This window comes from Nanorana parkeri, unplaced genomic scaffold (assembly GCF_000935625.1).
Source record: "Nanorana parkeri isolate BGI_ZX_2015 unplaced genomic scaffold, ASM93562v1 scaffold399, whole genome shotgun sequence".
NCBI classification, from domain to species: domain Eukaryota; kingdom Metazoa; phylum Chordata; class Amphibia; order Anura; family Dicroglossidae; genus Nanorana; species Nanorana parkeri.
In genome coordinates, this window is record NW_017306667.1 from 1,034,020 (window position 1) to 1,060,054 (window position 26,035).

At 39.5% G+C, this 26,035-nt stretch overlaps 1 protein-coding gene across 1 annotated transcript in view; it reads right to left on the minus strand.

Annotated features, from left to right (window-relative positions):
• TMEM117 (transmembrane protein 117) overlaps positions 1-26,035 on the minus strand; it is a 164,399-nt gene that overhangs the window by 114,733 nt on the left and 23,631 nt on the right. The window contains exon 3 of the mRNA XM_018559482.1: positions 10,485-10,617. Within this exon, the coding sequence (XP_018414984.1) occupies positions 10,485-10,617 (133 nt within the window). The remainder of the gene's footprint in view (positions 1-10,484; positions 10,618-26,035) is intronic.

Consider the following 26,035-nt stretch of genomic DNA (forward strand, 5'->3'; position numbering starts at 1 on the left):
ATGAATCAAACTGTGTTTTTAATGACTAAATAGACCTACATACCTCATATAAACCTCACGATATACATATCTTTGATTCCTCAGTGATTTAGGGGGGGAGGCTAAAACAAGGCCAAACTCAGGATCCATATAGGGGTTACTTGTTTGTTGTAATTTTAAATTAGCAACTATGATGACATCTAACTGTTAAATAAAACTGGGGAAAAAAACAGAGGCTGCCTAGTTATTCCGGGCACGCAGCCTTCAGAGTCACTGGGGTTGATTACTAAAGGCTAAAAGGTAGTTGACTTTGCAAGAGAATTTGCACTTTGCAAGGGAAATTTCCCTTAGCTTAGTAAATGTGGTGAAAATTCACTTTGCAAAGAATGCCCAATCACCAGCAAGGGGGAAAAAAACAAAACCGTATTTTTGCTTGCATATGAATGGATGATGGAAGTCAGCAGAGTGTGATTTGTGCAATTCAGAAAAAACAGAGCACCTTCCTGCATACTTCATATTGCATGGTAGGCTCCTTTCCCCTTTTTAAAAGTTATTCTTCCATATTTTAGTTCTTATTTTGTACAGACACTTCTCACTTAACAACTGAGTTTCGTTCCTACAACTAGGTCGTTAAGTGAACTGGTCGCTTAAAGAGGAATAGAGAAAACCAGCTCTAATATACAATATTTTACACACTGTAAATACAGGTAATCTTTTTCATTCATTCTGAATAAAGAAAGGGTCTAAAGGAAACTGCAGCTTGAGAACTTTAGTTTTACGCTCTGTAATATATAAGAGTTATGCAAATCAATTCACTGCGCAATCAGCAAAGATTATAAAAATGGTGTACCAGAAAATTTAAGTTATAAAAAAAGAAATTCAGATTAACATTTTAGTCATTGAATTTTTCAGTGTGGTAGTGGTTCGGGGTCATCGTGTCATAATCAGAGTGGCCAGCAGGATTATCAGGAGCTGTAGTGGGCTCAGGCAAGAAAGATGACAGCAAGGAAATGGAAGGACATGTAGGGGTAGAGGTCCTGGTTGTAGCTTTTGCATAGAATCCCGTTAGTGTGCCTGCTTTGTAAGTTTATTTTTTTCTTCAAAAATGTAATGATAGCATTGTAAAAGTTAATTAATTTGGCATTCCACTTTCATGATCCATTCGGATTCATACCCTCTAGTTTAGGGATGTCCCGACACCGATGCTAGCATCGGAATCGGGCCCGATACAGGGTATTTTGACAAGTACTTGTACTTGTCAAAATGCCCCGATGCCTAGCGCCGAAGCTTGCGCTATGTTTTTTTTTTGTTACCTTCCGTGGTGGCTGGGGTCCTCTGGGCAGGCTGGAGGAGCGTCGCCTCACTGCTGTAGGCGGAGCTCCAGGTGGGGTCTAATGTAGTTGGCCGGCGACTGCCCAGAAGACTCCACCTGGAGCTCCGCCCCCAGCAGTGTGTCATAGACTCGCCTCTCCTCGACGCCTCCTACTCCAGCGCCGGCTCTTAACATTGAGGACAATCTTTCCTCTCATATACCCAGAAGGCAAAGGTATAGCCACTTTTGATCCCGCAAAGTTGATAAAACTTTATCCCATACCGAGCGTGCTTTGAGGGGATATATTGTACTTTGTACTACATGTGTGTGATTTACGGCCGTGTGTGTTTTTATGTGTGTGATTAAGCCAGCGGCTGCTGTCCCTTTAGTGGAAAAAGTGCAGCAGCAATGACATGTCACTGGAAGTGTCAGTATACTGACCTGCATAAAAAAACAATGCATTGTCAGTGCCGTGTTAAGATGGCATATGCCTCCTCCAAACTAAACTACCTATCGACCTAACCTACAGACTAAATTAATAACACATTTTTTTTTCATAACGTACTACCTATCTACCTATGTAACTAACTGACCTACAGACTAAATTGCCAACAAATTACTAAGCACACCATTTTTTTTTAACTTACTACCGACTTACATAACTGACCTACAAACAAGCAAATTACTAACAAATGTTTATTTATTTATCTTACCTAACCCTAAAACTGACTAAAACACTGATCTCTGTCTCTCTCTTTAAGGTGCCCATACACTTCTCGATTCTCGTACGAGAATCGGGCGAAATCACGCGATCGTACGAGAATCGAGCAGTGTGAACGAAGACGTGCGACCGTTTCTACTGTACGAATGTCCAAGGACCTGTAGCACTCCTTACCGGACTTCCCATGTGGAAAGCGCTTGATTCCTTTCGAGTGAATAAAATGAAGATTCACTAAAATCTTTTGTTATTTTGTCGTTTCTGGAGTGCTGGTGACATCCATGGGACATCCCTACTCTAGTTCTTACATAACTGCATTCACTTTTGAGAACATACCAGCTAACTCCTTTATAGTGAACTTCTTCCATTCGTTCCTCTTCTTCTGCATCGTCCGAACGCTGCTGCTCTTTCAACCTTTTAAATCTTCGTTAGTTAGCTCTCCCTTAACATATTTATCTAATTGTTCAATATCTTCTACTTCAACATCTAAATTAAGCACGTTAGCAAGCTTCACAATTTTTTTAATGTATGACATTGACATTGACTTCGCAAATATTCACAAAATGTTTTAGCTATTTCTTTCCATATGTCTTGCATACACTTTTTTATCACTCCCTCCCAAGTTAATTCAATGTTCTTTATGCAGTGTAAAATGTTGTATGATTTCCAAAAATCACAAAGGGTTACTTCATCACTTGTGCGCAAATAGTGCGCTTTGAACATAGCTATAGCTTCCTGGTCCATTGGCTGTAGGAAAGCAGTAGTATTTTTAGGTAGATATACTACCTTTACATCTGGGTGTAGATCATCAAGATGCTGTAGGTGGCCTAGGGCATTATCAAAGGGGATCATTTTAAAGGGACCACCCTTTTCCAGACAATAATGCTTGACCAAGGGTATGAAGCAGTTGATGAATCAATCCTCAAATAAACTTGCAACATCCATGCCTTGTTATTTGCACGATAGTAAACAGGCAGTGTGTGCTTACTAACCTGCTTCAATGCCTGTGGATTTTCAGAGCGATAGATGAGCAAAGGCTTTAACTTGAACCCAGTGCATTTCCTCCCAACAACAATGTTCCCTGTCCTTAAAAAGCCCTGAAACCAGACATTGTTTTAGCTTCTTTGTGTATGTAGGACCTTTCTGATATTTTCTTTAAAAAAAGCCCGGTTTCATCCACGTTAAAGATCTCTTCCGGACAGTAGCCACTTTTCTCAATGATTTCATCAAATTGGTCTACAAAATGTTCTGCTGCTTCTATGCACACACTTGCCAACTCACAGCTGATACTCCGAATATGCAGGCTGAATCTCTAAATAAACTGTTGAAACTATCCATGGGTTGTCATACATTTTTCAGTTGATTCTTTGCCTTCACGTGCCTTCAAAGTCTCAAAGATACTGTGTGCCTTGGCTTGAATTATTGAAAGGCTCATCAGCATTCTTTTTTGTATCTGGTCATCAAACTAGATCACCAGTAATTTCTAAATTTCATGAATGAGGCCTTTCTGCTGCCTGGTTATTATGGTTTTAAATTCTGTTGATGCTTTCACTGCCTCTTATACTTTATCCTTCAAGACTAAAATAGTCAAATGCGCCAACTCCAAGTCATGTGCTATCTCTTTAACTTTCTTTCCAGCTTCATAGTCATTTATGACTTTCATTTTCATATCAGGATCGATAGCCTTCCTTTGTTTCTTGGCACCTTTTCCAAGTGAGGTCATGCTCTTCCTTTTCGCTGACAACTTGTACTATGGGGTGCACAATAAAGCACACATTTATAGACAAAATATGTACGTAGTCTTGGAGAGTACAGTATTGTACAGTAGTGAATACTTACCAACTGGAAATGTGATGCGAGGGTGATATGTTTGAGTGATGTGAGGGTGTGATAAGACGGGCGAGATGCTTGAGTGATGCAAGGGTGAGAAGGCTGCGTGAGACAGCCGTGCTGCTGTTTCCACAATGTACAGTGTACAAGACTGACTGGTCATAAGTCTGCGTGGTCATTAACCAGGTAGGTTGTTAAGTGAGTAGTATTTGTATTAAATATAGATATTTGTAGAATGACTACTAGAAGGAGTCCCCAGTAGTTCAGGATAATTACAATTTTTTTTCTTAAAGTGTATGGAAATCCTTACACTGTAAAACATTTCTTATTAGATGCCTTCTGGTCTGCAAGCATTCTGTTATATCTGTTCAGCTCACCTACATAATCAGAAAGAAAAATACTCTGCAAACTGCCTGAATCTGGGGCATACTTTCCATCCTGGATACAACCAGACATTTTTATTGGCCTGCTGTCACAATTGCTATATTGTTTCCTATAAATCACACACATGGAAAACATATCAGACTCAGAAAAGCAGGTGATTATGTGGTAGATGAAGCAGAATTATTAGGCAAGGTTTTCATAGAACTAGATAGCAAATATTAAGTTCTGCAGAATAGGTTTCAGGATCATATGAAAACAGCAACATACTGTAAAAGTGGTATATATATATATATATATACATATACATGGCACTGGCTGGCAGGATTGTGGACAATTCAGTATATATGTGTCATCTAGGTTTCTTACATACATTTTTTTCCTTTAGGAATTTTAGTGACTTCTGCTCTGGGTCCTGGAGTAAGGAGGATTTTTAGATGTGATTAGGCCTTCATTTCTATTTCTACATCTTACCTAGTAGTCAGACATCATTATAAGTCCCACTTATATACAGTCATGGCCAAAAATATTGGCACCCCTGCATTTCTGCAAAAAAATTGTTGCACTTACAAATGTCTCGGCATTCTCACGTTTATTTATTTTGCTTGTATTGGTATGACACAAAAATGTTGAGGAAAAAAAAGCCAAATCTGACACATTCCACACAAAACTCCAAAAATGGACTGGACAAAATTATTGGCACCCTCAATTAATATTTGGTAGCACAGCCCTTGGAAAAAATAACTGAAATTAACCACTTCCTGTAACCATCAATGAGTTTCTTACACCTCTCTACAGGAATTTTGGACCACTCTTCAATTGCCAACTGTTCCAGGTCTCTGAGATTGGAAGGGTTTCCTTTTTCCAACTGCTGTTTTGAGATTTCTCCACAGGTGCTCTATGGGATTCAGATCTGGACTCATTGCTGGCCAGTCCAGTACTCTGCAGCACTCTGTCTAAAACTATTTCTGGGTGCTTTTTGATGTGTGCTTTGGGTCATTGTCCTCCTATAAGACCCATGACCTCTGACGGAGACCCATCTTTCTGACACTGGGCCCTACAGTGCACCCCAGAATTCTTTGGTAGTCTTCAGATTTCATAATGCCATGCACACAGTCAAGACATCCAGTGCCTGAGGTAGCAAAGCAACCCCAAAACATCAGTGAACCTCCACCATGTTTGACTGTAGGGACTGTATTTTTTCTTTAAATACCTCATTTATTTTTCTGAAAACAGTAGAATGATGGGCTTTAACAAAAAAATTTAATTTTGCTTCCTCTGTCCACAGCACATTACCCCAAAAGGATTTTGGCTTCCTCGGGTAAGCTTTGGCAAACTCCAATCTGGCTTTTTTATGTTTCTGTGTCAGCAGTGGAGACCTCCTGGGTCTCTTACCATAGCATCCCTTTTCAGTCAGATGGCGACATATAGTGTGAGCTGACACAGTTGAACCCTGTGCCTGAAGGTCAGCTTGGATTTGTCTGGAAGTTAATCAAGGGTCTTTATCCACCATTTGATCAATCCTTCATTGCAATCTTTGATCAATTGTTCTTTTTTGTCCATGTCCAGGCAGATCAGCTACAGTGCCATGGGCTGTAAACTTCTTGACAATGTTTTGTAAAGTGGACAAAGGAACATTAAGATCTCTGAAGATGGACTTGTAACCTTAAGATTGTCCATTCTTTTCCACAATTTTTGTTCTCAAATCTTCAGACAATTATTTGCTGTTCTTTCTCTTCTCCATGCTCAGTATGGCAGACAGAGACACACAACAGAAAGGTTGAGTTAATTTTTCACCATTTTAACTAGTTGCTGGTGTGATTTCTATCATGTCAGAGCCTGTTAATTGATACAGGTGAGTTTCATTACAAATTACAGGACCATCACAAGCTTGGAATGCAATTATTTCTTGCAATTTGGAGAAGGTGCCAATCATTTTGTCCAGTCCATTTTTTGAGTTTTGCGTGGAATTTGTAAGGTTTGGCTTTTTTTCTCCACTTTTTTGTGTCATACCAATACAAACAAAAGCAAAAAACATGAGAATGCCTAAACATTTGTAATTGCAACAATTTTCTGCAAAGTGGTGCATTATCTGACAGAAATGCAGGGGTGCCAATATTTTTGGTCATGACTGTATGTGAGTGACTTCCTCTCTCTCTTGCTCTCTTTGATGTGGGTGCCTGCTGCTGAGGGAAAAGGCTGAGTGCTGACAGAATACTTAATAAAGTACAAGTGCGACCTGTTTGTTTTTAGGACCCCATTAGGGGGTACCCTGTTAGTCAGGAACTAAACTGAGTTTAGTTAGTAGTATACATGTAAGATTTGTTTTGTTCTGAATTAAAATTGGATGAATGTTGGCATATGTGTACATCTTTGATAACAAAAATTTTGGTTTGGATGCATCCATAATTTTTTACGAATGTCATTCTAAATTAATTTATGTTGTTAAACATAAAAAAAAAGAAAGCATGCAGTCCCTTCCCCAATTCATACCAGACCCTTTAGGTCTGGTAAGAATTTTAGGAGGGACCCCAACCTAAAAAAAAAAGTGTGCGAGTACCATTTACTCATTCACACGTGGGCGGCATCTGGGTACCCATATATTCCTATAAGCCCCCCTGCCCACAACCACTGGAATAGGGAAGAGGCCCTTGTGCTCATCGCCATGGGGAAAGCATGGCAAAGCAACCTACACATACCAGGCATGTGGCCTAGTATGGTGCAAAAGGGGGAGGGGGGTGCACGCTCCTCACTCCTTTCCTGCTCTGCCAGGCTGTTGCCTGGATCAAGGATCTGGTAAGGGATTTAAGGGGGACCCCAAGCTTTTTTTTTAAGGAAAGGTTTGCTTGAAAACCTGCAGAAAAAAAGGTTTAGGGAAACTACACCAACTGAACCAGTTCAATTATTAGGCTGTTGGAGGATTACAGAATCACAATGGTACTCCCCTTTTGAGATGGGAAAAGTATGGAGTGCTTCTGCCTACTGAGTGGCTCGCTCTAACTGCCAGGAGGATTGAACACTTAGGGCACTTCTGTTTCTAAAAAGAAATATTGGTCAGCCGTAAAAAAGGCTGAAAGATAAAAGTAAAACTGTAATCTTAGCAGTTCAACCACCTGATTCCTGTCCCCAAATGTTAATAAATGGCTTGTACAGAGGGTTTTTCTAATTAAAGCAAAACATGAAATGTAAAAGGTGATAGAGACAGGGAAGGGCCCATAATTCAGAGTTGTGGTGCAAGTGCCCTGCTTGCCTACATTAATGCTTGATCGTAACTTGCAGTCAACAAATAACCAAGAACACAATACAGACAATCTATCTGCACAGATACCCAAAGATCAGATGACAGCTGCTTGATCCAGCATTTTCCAACTGTAGGTAACCTCCGAGTTGGCTGGCAGCTGTTGGGTAGAGCTAATGTCCAGACAGATTAGAAAACCTGTCCCACTCACTACTGCTGCCCCCTGATAAGCTGGCACCAGACTCCTGCTTCCCACCCTTACCGTGTGCAAAGAATATGCTTGTAAGCTCAGCTAGGTGGAACCTACAAGTTATTAATGTGCTCTGGTGTTTTTTGCACTAAGGGTGGTTGGATCATGTCTAGACAATCAACTGCCCTCTAAAGTCTATAGACAGTTTAATTTACCTAATTCCAGAGTTTTGCATAACGTCTGCTTAATTTTATATGGCCTCACAATATGCAGCATGTAATGTTCTTTTATTTAACAGAAAGGCAATATTATCTAACTTACTGCACATTAAAAAATGTAGATACGTTTTAGGTATATAATTTCCTGATCCACAACATGGTGAGAAAACAGCAATAATGTTATTTACACTGTAATTCAAATTATAGTATTGTCAAAGAAATACTAAGGTTATACATAAGCAGTCAAAATGACCATATGCTGCCACCTAGTGAATTCAGTCATTTCCGAATGCTATGAACTCCAGTGGTTTATGCAGGGACATGACTGATAGATAGTGATGTAGTCACTTGTCTTTAAACCCAGTGATTGACAGGTCACATCATACAAGTATGGGAAGTCCTACCACTGTTTCAGCAAGAGGCCCTCCTTACCACCTTGTCTTGATTTCTATTGTAACTGTAATGTCTTCTTTATAATGTACAGTGCTGCGCAAACTGTTGGCGCTATATAAATCCTATATAATAATAGTAAGAAGATGCAATTAATAAAGATAGTCACTCTATTGATACAAGCAGGTGATGAAAGAAATGCCTACTACCTTCTGTTTAAATAAAGACCATGATGCTCAAACAGTAACAGGGTAAAAAGGATAAATTGAGGAACATGTGTGTTAATATTTCTGTGTGTGTCATATCAGTATGTATACCTATGTATATGTGTGCAGTGTCAGTAAATGTGTGTGCTTTGTTCCCACAGGTTTTAATTTATTTAATTTTTTTGCATAGTTATTTATTGAAAAAAAGAAAATGAGAATGACATATTTAGTTAGAAAATGGCATTGGTATAGAAGTAAAAACAAACAGAACAACTGCTGTTGAGGTTCAACAAAAGGCCAAACAAGGAATACCACGGTCAATAAAGGTATGTTTCGAGATTACAATAGTTTGACATGTAACCAAGGTAGGCATAATAAACTTCATGAGGCAGAGTTAAGTGTTAACATCACATAAAAGAACAAGACTAAAAGAACGAGGTAGGACATATGCCACATATGTCATCAACATATACAACAACAAACTAACTCGAAATTGCCAAGATTGTTAAAAGTATGCAGATATTAAAGGAGTATTCTCATAAAAAATGGAGGAACTGCTAAAGAAAAATGTAAATAGTCTAAGATACAAGATCAGAAAAAAAAAAGAAAGATAATGTAAGGTAAGATCCAAGAGAAGGGATAGGTTAGTAGAACCAGGGCAATGGAATGATTGATACCCAAATAAACTCCGGTTGTGTTGACAATTAATTAGGTACATGTCAGTGAGTAGCCAGTGGTGACAAATAGAAAAGATTCTAAATTAGCTTTATGACTTATAGATAAATCGTTGCTAACAAACATTGACCAGTCCTCTAACATCGACTGTGTGCCAGTGATCTGGGATATGTGTCCAAAAGGTCCATAGTGAGAAATGTATACAGAATAAGTTTCAAAATTGAAAGGTGAGGGGTTTCCTGCAGGATCCAGTTTTGCAGAATAAATTTGTTTGCCCCAAGTACACACAGATGTTCCCAACGAGTTAAAGAGGAATTCTGAGATGTGGATTTAAGGGGAGGATCGTGAAATAGACATAGTAAGGGGTCTCTTTTAACTCCCGTAATGGAGTACATGTAAATCATCACATGTGACCGGAATAATTGGATAGTAGGGCAAGGTTTTACAGATTCACACATACACTCACAAACATAAATACGCACACACAGAAATACTTGCACACAGAAATACGCACACAGAGAAATACGCACACAGAGAAATACGCACACAGAAAAATACGCAAACACAGAAATACGCACACATACAGAAATATGCACACAGAGAAATATGCACACACAGAGAAATTTGCGCTATGAGAAATGCACACACATACAGAAATATGCACACACACACACACACACACACACACACACACACACACAGAGAAATACGCACACAGACACAGAAATACACACACAGAGAAATACACACACATACACACAAATACACACCAGATAATACACCCACACCCAGAAATACACACACTAACACAAACAATAATACACACACGCACAGAATGACGCACACACACACACATTAATACGCAATAAAACAACCCCCCCTACACACACACATAACATACAATAAAAGAAAGAGCCCCCTCACCTGCTTAAATTTTTTGCAGGGAGGGGACACATTACCTGGTGGTCCAGTGGTTACATAGTTACATAGTATTTGAGGTTGAATAAAGACATTAGTCCATCAAGTCCAATTGATTAGTACGGCTGGTCCAGACCTTACTAATCCTTCCTTAGGCCGGCACTCAGTGACTCACACTGTGCTCTGACACACTGAGTTCAGGCACCGCCAGGAGCAGCTATGCGGTCTCCATCTGACAGAGATGCACACTGTGTAGCTGTTCCCCTGAGTCAGGTACGTGGTCCACATTCTGACTTGTCAGCCAGCTGCAGGTACTGGCTCCCTGGCCGGTACTTTGGGACCCCCAACTTAAACAAGTGTATATAAAGTAATCTAACAAATCCACAGGCAGTATAATTTCATTAAACAAAAGGTCCATTTCAAACTTACCTCATATTTCCAGCCATAAGAAGACAAAGATTATATATATGTGAGAAGATAAAGAGGAAAAGTATTGTGCTGAAAAACATTGTCATCCAAGAGCCATGGTCATCTCTAAACACTTTCAGACGGAGTAACTGACCTGTAACAAAAACATTTCTTAGTCACATACTGTTACTTGCTCCACACAAAATTATCAGCACTATCCCAGTTTAGTACCACATAGAACTCCACAGAATGGAGTTTACATTCAGGTAAATGATGTTTAAATATCCAAAATATTAGTGCTTCAGATGCGATATGGAACTTGCATTTGGCACAGTGTATATACCAGGCACCCATCCAAACAATGGGACACCAACTTATCTAATCATAGAAACTCAATGCCTTTTTTTAAACATTATACAAAATGTAATTATATTTTTTTTAAAACACACAAGTTCAGCTAACTATTTTATAAGACAAAATATCCATTGATGACCCAAATTAGAGATGAGTGAATTGTTTTTCCTGAAGCTAATTCTTCCCATAATGTGACCAGTTCGCCACAAACCTAAATCAACAAAAAAAACCTTTTTTTGCCAGGCTGCAATCTTTAAAGCATTTCCCTTCTAGTATTAGAATTTTGGTGAGCTCATGGAATGATAAAAGACAGGGAAATAAATTACTAAGTAAAAGAAGTGTGCATGCTGCTTTGTGAAAGGGCAAGGCATGTTGTAATGCAGACTTTTTGTGATGCCCTCCTGTATAGGACAGTTGCCCCCTGCAGATGTGAGCATACTGTAACCATAGAGCACTCCCCAAAAATGTACTCCACAAAAGTGTTGAGGTGTGATGGAGAGCATTGTGAGTAGAGTTTGGTTAGAGCCTATACTGTTAACGAGAGAGTGTTCCATTCTTATACCCCATCAGGTGAAAAATATGGGGTTGATTTACTAAAGGCAAATAGACTGTTCACTTAGAAAGTGAATTTTCATTTTGCAAGAGAATTTCTCTTAGTTAAGTGAATGTGTTGAAAATTCAATTTGCAACGAATATCCAGTCACGTACAAGGAAAAAAGAAAAACACGGGGACATTTATCAATTTGGTCACATCATCGCCATCTTTTCCACTGTTGCATCCCTGATTTCAAGTGCATATTGACAGATTACACTGGTCTACAAATTTTGGGAAATTATGGACCTCTGAGATAAAATGTGTTAATTCTTACATATGTTGATTAGATGAATTAGAAAACAGGTGATAAAAAGGTGCTGATTTCAAGTTTTCAAGATATTTCACAATAAAGATTTATACACAGGCGAGTATATTTGCCTACAAGGGAGGGAGGTGTCTAATAATCATGATGCCTTGTAACTTCTTGACAAAGTACGGTAGAACAATTAAAATGGTGCCACAGAGAAGTGTATACATTTATCTTCAGTTTGAGGCTAAAGATTATTACCTAACTGTAATTTATTGTTCTTCTATTGCAAGGTACATTTGTCTTGGACAGATCTACGCATCATACAGTTACATCTGGTGGCTTGTGAAAGTGTCTTTGCCTAACATTTCCAAGGAACAGTTGCGTGATATTTTCCCTCAGAAGCCAAGATGCCTCGAAACTGTGTAAACAATGCAGATAACTTCTGCTACATTTGCATCTCAAAAGTGCAGTATGACGGCAGTGGTAAAAACGTCATACCACCTATATTTTGGATGCAAAATAGGGGATCAGAATAAGAGTTGGGCCCCTCATTATTGTTGCATTACATGTGCAACTTATCTGCATCATTGGCTAAACAAGAAGAAAAAGTCTGTGCCTTTCGCAGTCCCAATGGTGTGGAGGGAACCAACCAATGATAGTAGCGACTGCTATTTTTGCATGGTTCCCCCAAATTGCAAAAGAGATCTCAAGAAAGAAGAAGTAGACCGTGCAATATCCAAATATTCCATCCACACTCCCTCCTGTACCCCAAGGTGAGGACTTGCCTATTCCAGATCCACCAGAATCCTACTCTCTAGACTCAAATGGTGATAAAGACGATGAGTAGAATGCAGATGATCCGGGGCCATCGATGTCAGCGGACCCAAAAGTTCACAAGAGAAAAGCCAAAAAACACAGTTTAGATACCAGATAAAGATGTAACCTTGTCGTTTAATCTGATGTTAGAGCTTGTCAGTTTTCATGCAAAAAGCATGAAAATGTTACATAAAAAAACAATAAATTAATGGAAAGTTATGTTATTGGTATCAATAAAAAGATACATTTATAATGATTGGTGTGGCACCATTCTCATTACTCACATTTTGCAGAAACGTTATGGAGCATAATCGCACATCCCCCTCGTAATTTTGAATTATTTTGATGTAATTTTGACCTGAAGCTGTATCTTGGAAACTGGAGCCAATTAATACTCAGGACTTAGTTCCTTTATTAGTGACCCAATTCTGGTAAAATGTAGCTACTTTCATTTCTGAGGCCTTCTCCTTGTAGACCATTGTTATTATCCTAGTTTATGTTTTATTCTTAAAGGAGAATTATCTCAAAAATTGTCTTTATCTCTAAATTGTCTCTAAGTAGTCGCAAGTTTGCTGGGAACCTAATGGAGCACAGTTGAATAGCCTTGAAGTGCTTAGCTGACGAGCATATGAAGCTGAAAAAAGTGTCTTCACGCTAGTAGGCATTTCTAGGATGTGCAACAGTTTGGAGGTCTTTTAATGTTACAAATGCTGGATGCAATTACAGCTCAGTTACAAAATTAGGCGAAATGTTGCAAAACATTGAGTGTAACATACATAGTTATCTACATTAAGCACCATCCAAATTATAGTGTTAATATCCTTTGTTGTTCCCGGTCTTACTTTTTAAGTTGTTACTGTTGACTCTCTCCTGCTGCCCTTTCTTCAGCACTTCCCCACACTTCCAGTTGGAATTGCCCCCTGAGCATGTCAGTGATTTCTAAATGTCTAGTGACCCCCTGTCCACTGCTGTACTGTGCATGTACCCAAAACACAGCACCAGAGAGCTGCCTGTAGCTGTTTTCATTAACATGCACAGAACAGGGTGCACTATGGTGCTTTGTTCAGGCAGTACTCTGGTGCTCTGTTCAGGCACATGCACAATACAGGCAGCTATCTGGTGCTGTGTTTGGGCACGTGTGCAGTAGGATAGCTGCACAGTACAGGCAACATTCTTGTGTTGTGTTTAGGTGTATGGGCAATACGGACAGCACCAGAACGCTGCCCAAACTCTGCACAAGGGTGCCGCACATGTTCCCCTGCGCAGCACAACAGCGTACTGCAGATGTATGCCCCCAAGCATGGCACCAACTGACATAGAAAGACTCAGTCCCAGCCTGGAGAGTGCACATCAAGGTGGCTTAAGTGAGACTCGGCAAGGCAAGGCAAAAACACTTTTAGTAATTAAACACCACGTACAGTGCAGTAAGAGAGCTTAGGAATAAGGAAGAACTCCAGGAATGTGTTTTATTAGTCCTTGCAGTGAGGCTACCCCTAAACTGCAAGGGTTAAAGAATAACTGTACCTATATCTTCAAAATAACAACAAATACACCTTTAGAAATGTTTAGTAATTACAATCTACAAACTGGTTACTTCTAGATATTTGTCTGCTTTTTATTTTTTGCATATCTTATTTTTCTTGTCCTCTCCATTCTTCTCACGGTGGCCATTTTTACTAAGGGCAGGTGAATCTATTTTCCTTTTACTTCCTGGGACTCTGGCACATGTTACTAGGACATCATCTCAGGGGAGGAAAATGCCATTCCCTGAGATTTCGTGGGATTACAGATGAGATTTCCCAGCAATGCTCTGCAAGCATCAGAGATTGTTGATCCAGGGAATATCCGATTGCCTTATGGGATCAGGAAGGAATTGTTTTCCCCTGTTGGAGAAAATTGAACCATGCTTTATTGGGTTTTTTTTGCCTTCCTCTGGATCAACAATGAGTAAATGTGGGCATAGCGTTCAGTTTAAGCTTTTTTTTTTTTTCATATCTTTAAAGGTTGAACTCGATGGACATGTGTCTTTTTTCAACCTGACTAACTATGCAACTATGTAACCATGATGTAACCCTCCCAAGATGCAATACTTGAGCATGATTACATCGCTTTTGCCAAAGAGAATCAGGAAGTAGAAAACAAGAAATTGTAAGTAAAATAAAAATATGTTTGTTTAACTAATGAATGTAAGATTTTTATATGTGATTTTAGCCAAAAGGGGTAAAGGTCCACTTTAACCCCTTCGTGACGGGAGATGTACACTGTACGTCCAGCCACAAAGGGACCAAATGACTCGTCACGTACACTGTACGTGACGAGTTATTTGCTGCACTAGAAGGCTGCTAACCGCTGAGAATCAGCGGTTACCTTTCAGTAATAGATGTCTAACTATCTAGAGATCCATTACTGAAAGGGTTAACCTTTTTCAGACACCCGATACCTTAATATCGGGTGTCTGAGAGTCACAGCAAAGCAGACACACATGTCGGCTTTTGCCGGCATTCTGACAGCTCGTATAGATCGAGAGATATCTCTCTCAAGCTATACTGGCTTTTTTTTTTTTATCTTTTGACTTTCAAGAATAGATACAAAATGTTATGTATTAGACACATAATGTATCTATTCTTGAAAGTAGAATGTTTAAGTTTTCTGAAACATTCACTGACAGCTGAATCCTGAACTGCTGCAGGATCAGTGTCACTAACTTATTATCGGCTGTTCTGAAGTTTGAAGCAGCCTGATAATAAAAAAAATGTATTAATTTATCAAGCAGTAATAGTGAGATTAATTCACAATGACTGCCTGATATAATTAAATAAATAAAATTTGTCAGTATAAAAAAAGTGAAAAGTGTAAATAAATTAAAAAAAATAGTGAAAAGTGTAAAAAAATTAAAAATAAGGGACAAATAAATGAATGTATGTATTGCATTTTTTTTTTAGCTGTGCTGGTTTTGTTAAAAAAAAATACTACAAATCAAAACTGGGAAAAAAAGTTTTTTTTTACGTTTTTTCCTCTTTTTTTAATTTGTATTTGTCCTAAGTGAGGCGTTAGACACACATATGTGATATAAATATGTAGCCCTATCTGCTCTAAAAAACAATATATAATATGTGTGGGTGCACTTTGTAAGAAAGTATATTACTGACGTGGAAGAATCACACAGCAAAAATGTCAAAAGTGTGTCAGTCATTTACGAACAGAAACCAAAAACAAGCTCAGTCATGAAGGGGTTAAGGGCTCGTTTTTGCCTTGCGACAAAAAAGGTTATACTCACCAGCAGCTCCAAGCCAGTTTCTTCCTACATCGGTCCTTCCAGTGTCTTTCCCCCTCCTCTGCAGAGATCTAAGGTACTGTAAATTATCACGTCTATACGCTGTGTATAGACATGAGGACGTGTAGGGAAATTCCAATGTGCTGTGGAGTAGGAGACAGTCTGGAGGGAGCGCTGTGAAAGCTGGCCGGCTTGGAGCTTTGGGCGAGTATAACTTTGTTATTTTTGTCTCTAGACACAAACGAGCACTTAACCATTGCAGTGCAGTGGTAGCTCAACTGCAAGGGTTAATAAAAACATTTCCTGTAGTTCTTCTTCAAGTCATTGATGTGATCTGTTTCTGGTCTGTTGTATAAGTACTCTATCAAATTTTTAAATACAGTAAAGACTGTCAAATGTTCATCTGGTGTGGATATGTGCCATTACACAATCTACTGTTTGTCATTCTAATACTTAGTTTACATGCAGTCCAGTTCCCTGTGGAGCCATAGGTGGAAGAAGGCACATAACTGATGTGGGTCAGAACTGAACATGGAGGAGATAGGTGAGTATTGGATGAAAGGGTTTTTTTTCTGTTTGTGTTTAAAAGCTGGGGGGGGGGGCGGGAGGGCCAGCGAGTGTAATGATAGGGGGGTTTGGCTTGGGGGTTGGGAGTAAGGGGCCATCTTACCATCTTTTAGGTGGGGGCGAAAAGGAGTCAGCCCTGCTCACCCTCCCCAATAGTATTCAGGCTTGTTGTTTTTTTATGTTTCCAAAGGGTTAGATTTTGCAAATGTGGAGTTTGGGGAGGAGGGATACATTCTTTCTAGTTAGGGTTATGGGGTACAGTATTCTTTTTTTATGTTATAGATGGTATTTGTGTTTTGGGAAATATGGCTGACTTATTTTTCTTTTAGGTTGGCCATCCATTGGGTGGGTCCCTTGCGGTGCCATACATCGACGACAAAGAACTGGCTCTCCGCAAAGTGAAAAGGGTGGAGTAGTAGGGAAGTGCCAAATGGTGGGGCTACTGGGCTTTATAGCTTTTTTGTTGGTCACAAGTAATGTTAGTTTTAGTATGTTCTGTTTTTATTATAAATGTTTACATCACATTTAACCTTCCAATACATTTTATTATATTACATTCATTGAAATTACTGGTGTTTTAGTGTGTTTTTTAGGTGAGAATTAGGGGTCTGGAGACCCCTAATGTCTCCATAAAGAGGACCTGTCAGTGTACCTGTGCTATTATATAGGGGGATGGTATCCCCCTATATAATAGCAATAACAATAAGTGTAAAAAAAAAATCTATATAAATAAAAAAAGTTAAAAAAAATAAAAGTCACAAACAAAAAAAGTTTAAAAAAATAACAGGTCACAAATAAAAAAAAGTAAACCCCCCCCACAATGTTTAAGTCCCCCCACCTTCGTTTACGCACATTTAAACGTAAATATGCGTCGCATGCGCCAGCACGCGAAAATGACAATTGCGCTACACATGTTACATATCGCCGCGAACGTCGCAGTGAGAGCAATCATTTTAGGGCCATCAATCACTGATAACACTAAACTGATGAGCGGTAAAAGCTTTTAATGCGTCGCCTATGGCCAATTTTGGGTAATTTAGTTTTTTTGAGGTTTCGCGCGCGTGCGCAATTTTAAGTCTTGACATATTTGGTGTCTCTTTACCCGACTAGACCCCGTCTTTTATATTTTACCAAAAAATTGGGAAATTATAAATGTTTTAGAATTTAATATAGGGAAACTGTTTTTTTTTTAAAAATCTGTAATTTTTCCTTAATAAATAAAATAAAAACCCCAGTGGTGAATAAATACCACCAAAAGAAAGCTCTATGTGTCCCCAAAAAAGGGTATAAAATTCATTTCAGTACAGCGCTGCATGACGGAATAAATGTCAGTCAAAGTACCGCAGCGCTGAATACTGAAAAATGGCCTGGATGGGAAGGGGGTTTAACACCGCGGATGTCAACTGGTTAAAGCTACACCAGCTTTATTGAGTTTGTACTGCTACTTCCACAGAGGGAGTGCTTTTATACCAAACATCCCTCCACTATAGCCATCTTTATAAGCTGTACTGTTTGCTTTAAAAGTGGACTGCATATTTATGTATCTCTCTCTCTCTCTCTCTTTAAATTCAGAACACATATATATATTTTATTTTATTTTTACTTTTTGTATTATGTAGTACAAAAGAGCACTTTGTTTGCAATTCAAAGATGTAGAAGTGGCCTTGTTTTTCTATGTAATGTCAGGAGCCCCATTATTTCACTAGTACTCTTATTATTACTCTGTAGAAAAAACATTTATGCTGCTCATCACTCTATTATCATCGTTTGTATGAAACACACTTTTGGGACATTTAAATAAAAATAAAGATGTTTTTTTTCCCATTGTGCAGCATCCCCAGACTGCAAGTCCCACAGCTGCCAGTGACCTTGTTTTTTTTCAGTTATGTCAGGTGCTCTGTTGTATAGCTGGTACTTGTACAGCATGCATCTTTCCTTCACACATATGCTTGTTTTTAATGGGTACAGGCTATGGTACTTCACTATATATTCATAAACAAGGTCATGTAAGTAAAATGCTATGCCAACCATGTATTACATGTACTCAAACTACAAACATTATGCAAATAAAAAGTCAATGTAATACTCTTACAATTAGATGTAACAAGCTTAGTGTTACATCAGTTGAAGCCAGTAACCTTTTTTGGCTTCTAACACCACATTTTATCTTTAGCGGTTCACTATATTATTACAAAGACGTGTGTAACTAGTCGCAGCAAAATATGCAATAGCTTTGTGGCCCAGCAACACAGCAGGACCTATACATTGTGTTGAGTAATTTATCAAGGAAGAAATAGTGACTGCCATCTTAAAGACTTCATGAAAGAAATCATGCTGCAATGTTGTCATTTTAAAATAGTACTATTCTCTACAATTAATCAAACTAAGTTGAGTTCCCCATTGGGTCCGCTTTGCTACTGATTGACAGCAGGCGGATTTCATAGCCAATATCAGGTTGGTTATTGCCTATATAATCCACTCACTGCCTGTCAATCAGTAGCAGAGTGGACCTGATGGGGCACTAGTCCCTTCACATCCCCATCAGGCACTCTTTAGAGTCAGCATCATTGGTTGCTAAGGGGCTGCTGGCTAGCTGCAGGCTGACTGTTGGGTATGGGATATGCCCACTGCCTGCGGTCAATCACAAGGAAGATGGACTTGATGTCCTCAGGCAAATTTATTGCTGGCAAAAGTAGTTACTTTTTCAGTCAAAGTATCAGCCCTGGTGAAATCTGCATGCAGCACTGGTGAGACCCAAACGTAGCCCTGGTAAGACCGCATAGAGCCCTGGCGAGACCACACACAGCCCTGGTGACACCCAAACGCAGCCCTGGTGACACCCAAACGCAGCCCTGGTGAGATATATGCACTCTGTAACCTTGGTGGAGCAAATTATGGCAATTTGACATTAGGACTGATACCCTTCTCACACGTGGCTTCAACACTGGAGACTCACTACTCAATCCAAGGAGCTAAATCTCTGAACATTTAAAAACAATCTGAGGAAGTTCAAGTTTATTCATGAGTAATTTCCTTGACAATGGTGTTTGTTCATTAACCATGTTTTGTACAGTGATATGATTCTATTGGGAAAAGAGAGCTCTAAAAATACCATTATTTTTCTACACAGAGCAAATATTATAAATTACAAAACAAAGGTATGCATCTCATCTAGGATGAAGAGGTTATAAATAAAATATGATTAGAGTAGATTTTGTGTAGCATAGGCCCAAACACAATGCCATAAATAAAACTTAGCTATATAAAGGTTGTAATATTCAGTGCTTCCTTGATATGTAATTATTGATCCTACAAGATAATTTCATTTTCGAGTGAACATCATGCAGGATCTTGATGCAGAAAACAATTTAGATAACATAATGCTGAAAGGAAAACACAGCAAAAGCAGAGAATGTACTTTTATTAATGAACACAAAAAGCTTAATCTACTTAAGCAAATATAATAATCTGAATTGTAAAAGTCAACATCCGTAGATCGTCAGTCTGTATTGTAGAGTAGCGTGCATCTGGCAAGAAAACAGGTCATACTGAAATTACCTGTGCTTGTGAACACGCATTTATGCTGTAGCTGAGTTTATGATAAATTAAACCTCGGCAAACAACTACATTAAAAAAATTAAGCTTGAAATGGCTGAAAATCATACATCAAGTTCACCTAGAGAAGACTGCAGAATATATTTGGGAAAAAACAATTCCAATCTACCCCAAGGTAAGTAGTGTGTTTTTTTTCATACCATGGTTTTTTATTAATAGACTTGATATTTAACAGAAGAACGTATAATAAATAGGAGAACATATTAAAAAAAGCTGATATTTGAAAAAGAAAGACACAAAAAGGTCAGTTTATTTGTTCTAACAAGCTAACCAATATTCCAGCTGAAAAAAAGTGATTGCCAACTTGAATACATAAATGGACTAGCATTGGCACAGCTCATAAATCATACCCCCCGCTGTCCATAATTAGTTTGCATTGCTAGGACATAAGAAGAGAATAAGGTTTGGGGGTATGGGGGTACATTTTGGTCATACCTATACAAATTCCTTAAAGTGTATATTAAACCTTTCTTTTTTAGAATTAAATAGAATAGGAATAGGTCAAATCAATGTAGCTTATTTGTTGTCTATGTCTCAGTGGGGAGATTTCGTTTTACTTCCTTTCCTGGAGACCCAACAGGAAGCAAGAGAAAACTTCTGCAACTTGAACAGAGATCCACTCTAATACATTTTTCACCAAAATAATTGTTCTCATTGAAAGATTCACCCCCAGCTCCGGAGTATACTGTAAAATGTTGTATTTCCCATTATTTTCTGTCTTGGTGAGAACGGACTCCAAAACAAATAGGATGAATCTTCCCATTGGGGACAAAGATCGCACTAAAAACATTACAGGGGCATTAACTACCCAACACGAAAAAAAAAGAGTTTGTGCTATTTTAATGGTGTATTTCAGTCTGCCTTTTATTCACTTTTACTTGATGACATTTTAGATAATGAAAACTGCAAGCAGGAGACATTTAGATATCTGTTTAAAGCCTTTCCCTGCTTTGTCAGAGTCAGTTTTCTATTTTCAGATCCTCTCTTAGCTGTCTAGAGAAGCCCGTGGCTTTTGGGTGTAAACACATCTTTAGAAGTTCTTTGTTCTAAATAATTTTTTACCCTCAGTCTTTACCTGGCTTGGATTAAAGGCTAAATTCGTATACTTTACATAAATCCACTGCAAAGGTGCCCTTCCCTGCTTTTGAATGTGCCACATTCTATGTTTCTGTTTTTAAGTCTGCAAGCAAATAGTAACTGTGCATGTATTTGTGATAAGGTCTTCTTAAAGGAGAATTATGAGGCGAGCTCATAATCTGAGCCGGCCTGTGACAATGAAACTGTCATGGTCGCTCGCTCACTTCTCGATCCTGTCCCTGCAGAGAGCCGTGACTGTCACTCACGGCTCCCTGCAGGGATCCCCCCCCCCCCCCCCCCAGTTTTGGGCCGCGGGCCGGCCTCTCAAAGCAGCGGCGTGACGTCGCTAGGAGACCGAGGCGTTGGCCGGCGCTCTCGACTCCTCCCACTTCAGGTTCTCCTCCTCCTTAAAATGACGCGAGTTGCAGTAGCTTGGCGTTCTAGTGTTGCGAACGTCGAGCCAGTGCAACTCGCCGACAACCTGACACAACAGGACCCGACCTGCTCTAAGGTCAAACCCCTGAAGCACTGCACTAAGCCGCCGCTGTTACGGCACATCGCACTACAGGATCCTTCCCTGCAACCCCTTGGCTACCTCTATCATCTGCAGGGCACTGTGAAACCTCCTGGATTCTTGGAGTCTCCCCTGCAAACTTCCTGGAGCAGCTGAGCTGGTACCAGCCATTGGACTTAACCCTCTCAACCGCAAGTAACCCTGCCTCAGTTGAGGTTATGCAATAGAAAGTGTCAGCTGGGTGAGTTCTGTGCATACTAAACTAACATTGATAAATACTCAAGTGTATATGCATACTTAGAGGCGTTGTGCTATTGAGTCCAGATATACTGACCTGTCCCCCTGCCTATAGTGGGGTTAATCTAATTGCTTCTCATAAAACACTCCTAACAATATCCTGTGGGTTGATATCCTTATCCTTGTGGAAAGAAACACTACCTTCACTGAGTGTCCCATTCTCCACTCATGTACCCTGTGGTTGGCATATGATGTTATAGAGGGTTCCACCATCACTACTCACATACAGAGTGCGAAAGTGAACCCTTGACCTGAGCCAACTCAAACACAGGTTCGAGCTAAATCCGCAGCTGTGATCCTACAACAACTCCTGGGCTGGACGTTACACGGACAGGGAGGGGGCGGGCACAGCTGGCTCTGTCTCTGGATATGCAGAGCCAGCTGTCAATCCCGCAGCTGGGTGGATCCAGACAGTATTGTCGGGATCCGTCCCGGCTGCAGCTCGCGGTATCCTGAGCTTTGGGTCACGGGAGGACGCTAATTTGTGTCCTCCCGTGACCCTTAGGAGAACGATGGGGAAAAGCCCTGACCCCATAGTTCTCCTTTAATGAGAAAATCAACAATGTTATATATTTGGGAATTCCTGATCAGGTTAAATTTTTTCATAAGATGGTACATGTTAAATACACAAAGCTGGAAACCACATTATGCAGGGAAAAGCATAGACATCGTTCCATGTCTCTCTGTTCGCCCATGGAATTAAAAAAAAGAAAATATATGTGAACGCATGGCAAACCTGCATAGTAAAAAAAAAAGTAAAAATTATTTGTTTGCCATATCCACTTTAATGAAAAATAAATATTTTTTACCACTTTTTAAGCTTTTATTTTTTTGGGTCATTAACTGAGCAGGTCATCTTCCTGATAGGGAGAGATGGTCAGTTAGTGCCACCACTCACAGATGGAGAAGTAAGGTTTCCATCTATGTATATTGCAGTGCATGGGTCTGCCAGATAAATTGACCATGGAGATACAGCCAAGGCCATGCGCCAGCAGGGTATCCTGTAAAGCTGGCCATACACCTAAAGATTTTTTTCTATCAGCCTATGGTCAGCTTGAAAAAGTGCAACAGATTCCTCCATCCAGGCTAAAAAGATGGAGGAATCTGTTGCACTTTTTTAAGCTGACCATAGGCTGAAAAAATTAAAATAATAATTGTAGAGGTTACATGCACAGTAAAGGATAACTCCACTTTAAAAAAATAGGACATCTTAAAAAATGTATATAGCATATACAGTATAATTGTTGCACAAGTCGTTTAGTACTTTAATGTTATTAAAAAATACCTTTCCATCTGTCAAAAAAATTTAATGCAATATAGTGACCAAAAGCGTTCTGCATAAGGTTGATGTACAGAGTGCCCCGAGAAATGCCACTTCCTGCTTCTGCGATGGGCTGACTGATTTTCCCAGAAGTCTGCACTAAAATAAGTATAAAGTATCATTTTTGGCATCCCTTTCAAAAGGAATTTTATTTTTGGTGAGATACCCCCCAGGGGTTAATTACTACTAAAGGGATGCCGACACTGCAACTTTCCTCATTACACAGACACATAATACAGAAAGTCCACCAGCTGATTATAATGAACCCAGACACTCGCATTCAGGGATCAGTTTAGAAAGGACATGCTGCAACAAACAGCTTTTTCTTCAGAACAGAAACAGGTAGGAAACTGCAACAAAGTTAGTTACGATCCTTGCAATGTACATTGATCATATCACCCAGAGAGGATTGTTTTTTCTCAACAAGAGTGGAATTACTCTTTAAGGCTGGGGTTACACAGGCAATTTTCAGTTGCACAATCATGGTACAAAAATCTCTTTGTTTGTATTACATTGTTTTTAATGTGGGTTGCTACAGGAAAGGTTTTTAGTAGTGGAACTGAGTGAGAGATCTCCCATGATCACACAATGCCGTAATTCAGTCGTGTAGCAGAAACTCTTAGCAGTTATTCTCCTCTCTTCAGTGGGAGTAAGATTAATCACTCAACAAGTGATCATTTAGGTGATTCTCAAGCAATTTTCCTATTCAAATAAATCCTAAAGGGTTAATCTCTTGAGACTAATCTCCTAACAATCGGTCAACTATTTCTTCAATCGGCCATCAATCAATTTTTGCACTAGCAGATCTTTTCAGTCTCGGAGATCAAAAATGTATCATGTAGCCATAGCCTAAGCTTTTAAAAGAGTGATTATAGCTTACAAAGGCTAAGGACACTTTTTCTGCCTTCATGGGACTTTTTTGATGCCCAATATCCACTTAGGCAACCAGTGCTGCATCATAACAGGAAGGGAAGAAAGTCACATATTCCCCAGAAGTACTAGGCACTTCTCTTCTGTCCCGGCAACTGTCGACCAGCAGCAAAATGGAAAGAATTAGTGTTTATGGGTGAGGGGAGCAGGCATTTTAATGTGTCTAATGCTATGAAACTAATAGGTGTTCTTTTACTAAAGTGTATCAAAACCCATTATACACATTGTCACACATTGTTATCTTGCACTTTAATTTTGTTAACCTGTGTTTGTTATTTTTCAAGCAGCACAGAAGAGCAACAGTGTCTTATTTTACAACTAAACGTACAGCAATCCCCTGTGATGTCACAAGACATATAACAACGCTCCCTGCAGACCAGCCCATGTAATAGGAAGGCCCTGCATGCATGGCTTTCTCACTGCTAGCCACACTGGGGCTGCTTCTGTATGCAAAAAGACAGTGGGTGCTGGCACTGCAACACATTCTGGCACGCAGGATGGTAACAGGCACCATTGACCAGCCATGACTTCATGAAGGGCATGGAATATGGTGTCTGCCATATGAGTCTCACAGAACACCAATGCTGGGGGGGAAATTCCCGCTAACACAGGGGTGCCATTCTTCCTGCTGACACAGGGGAATTATTCCTTCCACTGGCACAGTGGCACCATTCATCCCACTGATACAGGGGCCCCATTCTTCCCGCTGACACAAAGGTGTGATTACTCTCACTGACACCTGGGCACCATTCCTCCCACTGACACCTTGGCACAATTCTTCCCAGTGACGCAGGGGCACCATTCCTACCACTGACACAGGGGAACTATTCCTTCCACTGATGCAGGGACATTAATTACTGCCACTAACGCAGAGGCATTTTTTACTTCCACAGATGGATTTTTTTATTCCACTGATGTCATGGCATGTTTACTCCAACTGACCACTGATACAGGGCCATTTTTTACCCCCATTGATGTATGGGCATTTTGTACCCACACTGAGCACCAGTCTATGTGCATTTTTTGCTATTGCTATATATTAGTTAGTAGCTAGCACTACAAAATGTGGATAAATATAAGGGTTTGAAAGAAATTATCAAACGTGGGGTGCATAAACAGTACACAGAAAGGCTAATAAAATCTGTAGGAAAAACACAAATCCTGTGTATTAAACAAAGCTTATTAGAAGGTTAACAACATGGAGAGTCTGCTTCTGACATTTCCAACAGAGAAGAAAAAGATGGATTATATGATGATGGCAATCATGTATTCTAATGTATAATGCTGAAGAACATAAAATATCAGAGACTTTATGTATTATTTAAAGTAGAACTCTGGTCAAACTATAAAATTGCATGTGTGATGTAGGCTGTCTATACCAGTTAGACTAACCCCACTATTTTTTGCAATTACCCGTTGATCCTAACAGTAGAACCATTAGATAGGCACTTCCTTTGATAGAGTGACAACACTCTTCCTTTTGTAGTGAAATCACTGCAGTGTTGATACCCTTGCAGCTGCTGTGGCTGCTTAGATGCTTGGTAGCCCTATCAATGAAAAGCCACATCTAGTTCTGCCCACAGTAAAAGCCCACTGCTCTATCTGCAGCTTAGCAAAATAATGCAAAAGCCTTGTTCAGTTCCTCGCACCATACCATACACTATGGGTATGGTTCATACATGAACCATACCCATAGGAAATAATGGGATTTCGGTGTTTGAGCGTTTTGCAGAGCATTTGAACGCGCTACAAAATGCCCAGGTGTGAACCAGGCCTGAAGAGCCAAGCTTTAAAGAAGAAATAAAAAAAAAAATTCAGATTCATATAATACAGCGCTCTATCAATAAACAAATTAAACATCAACAAACTATAATAAAATGTGTCACATATATATCCTTTACCAAAACAATTCTATAAGTGATAGTAACTACATTTCTTCCATATCATATAATTGTGATTTGC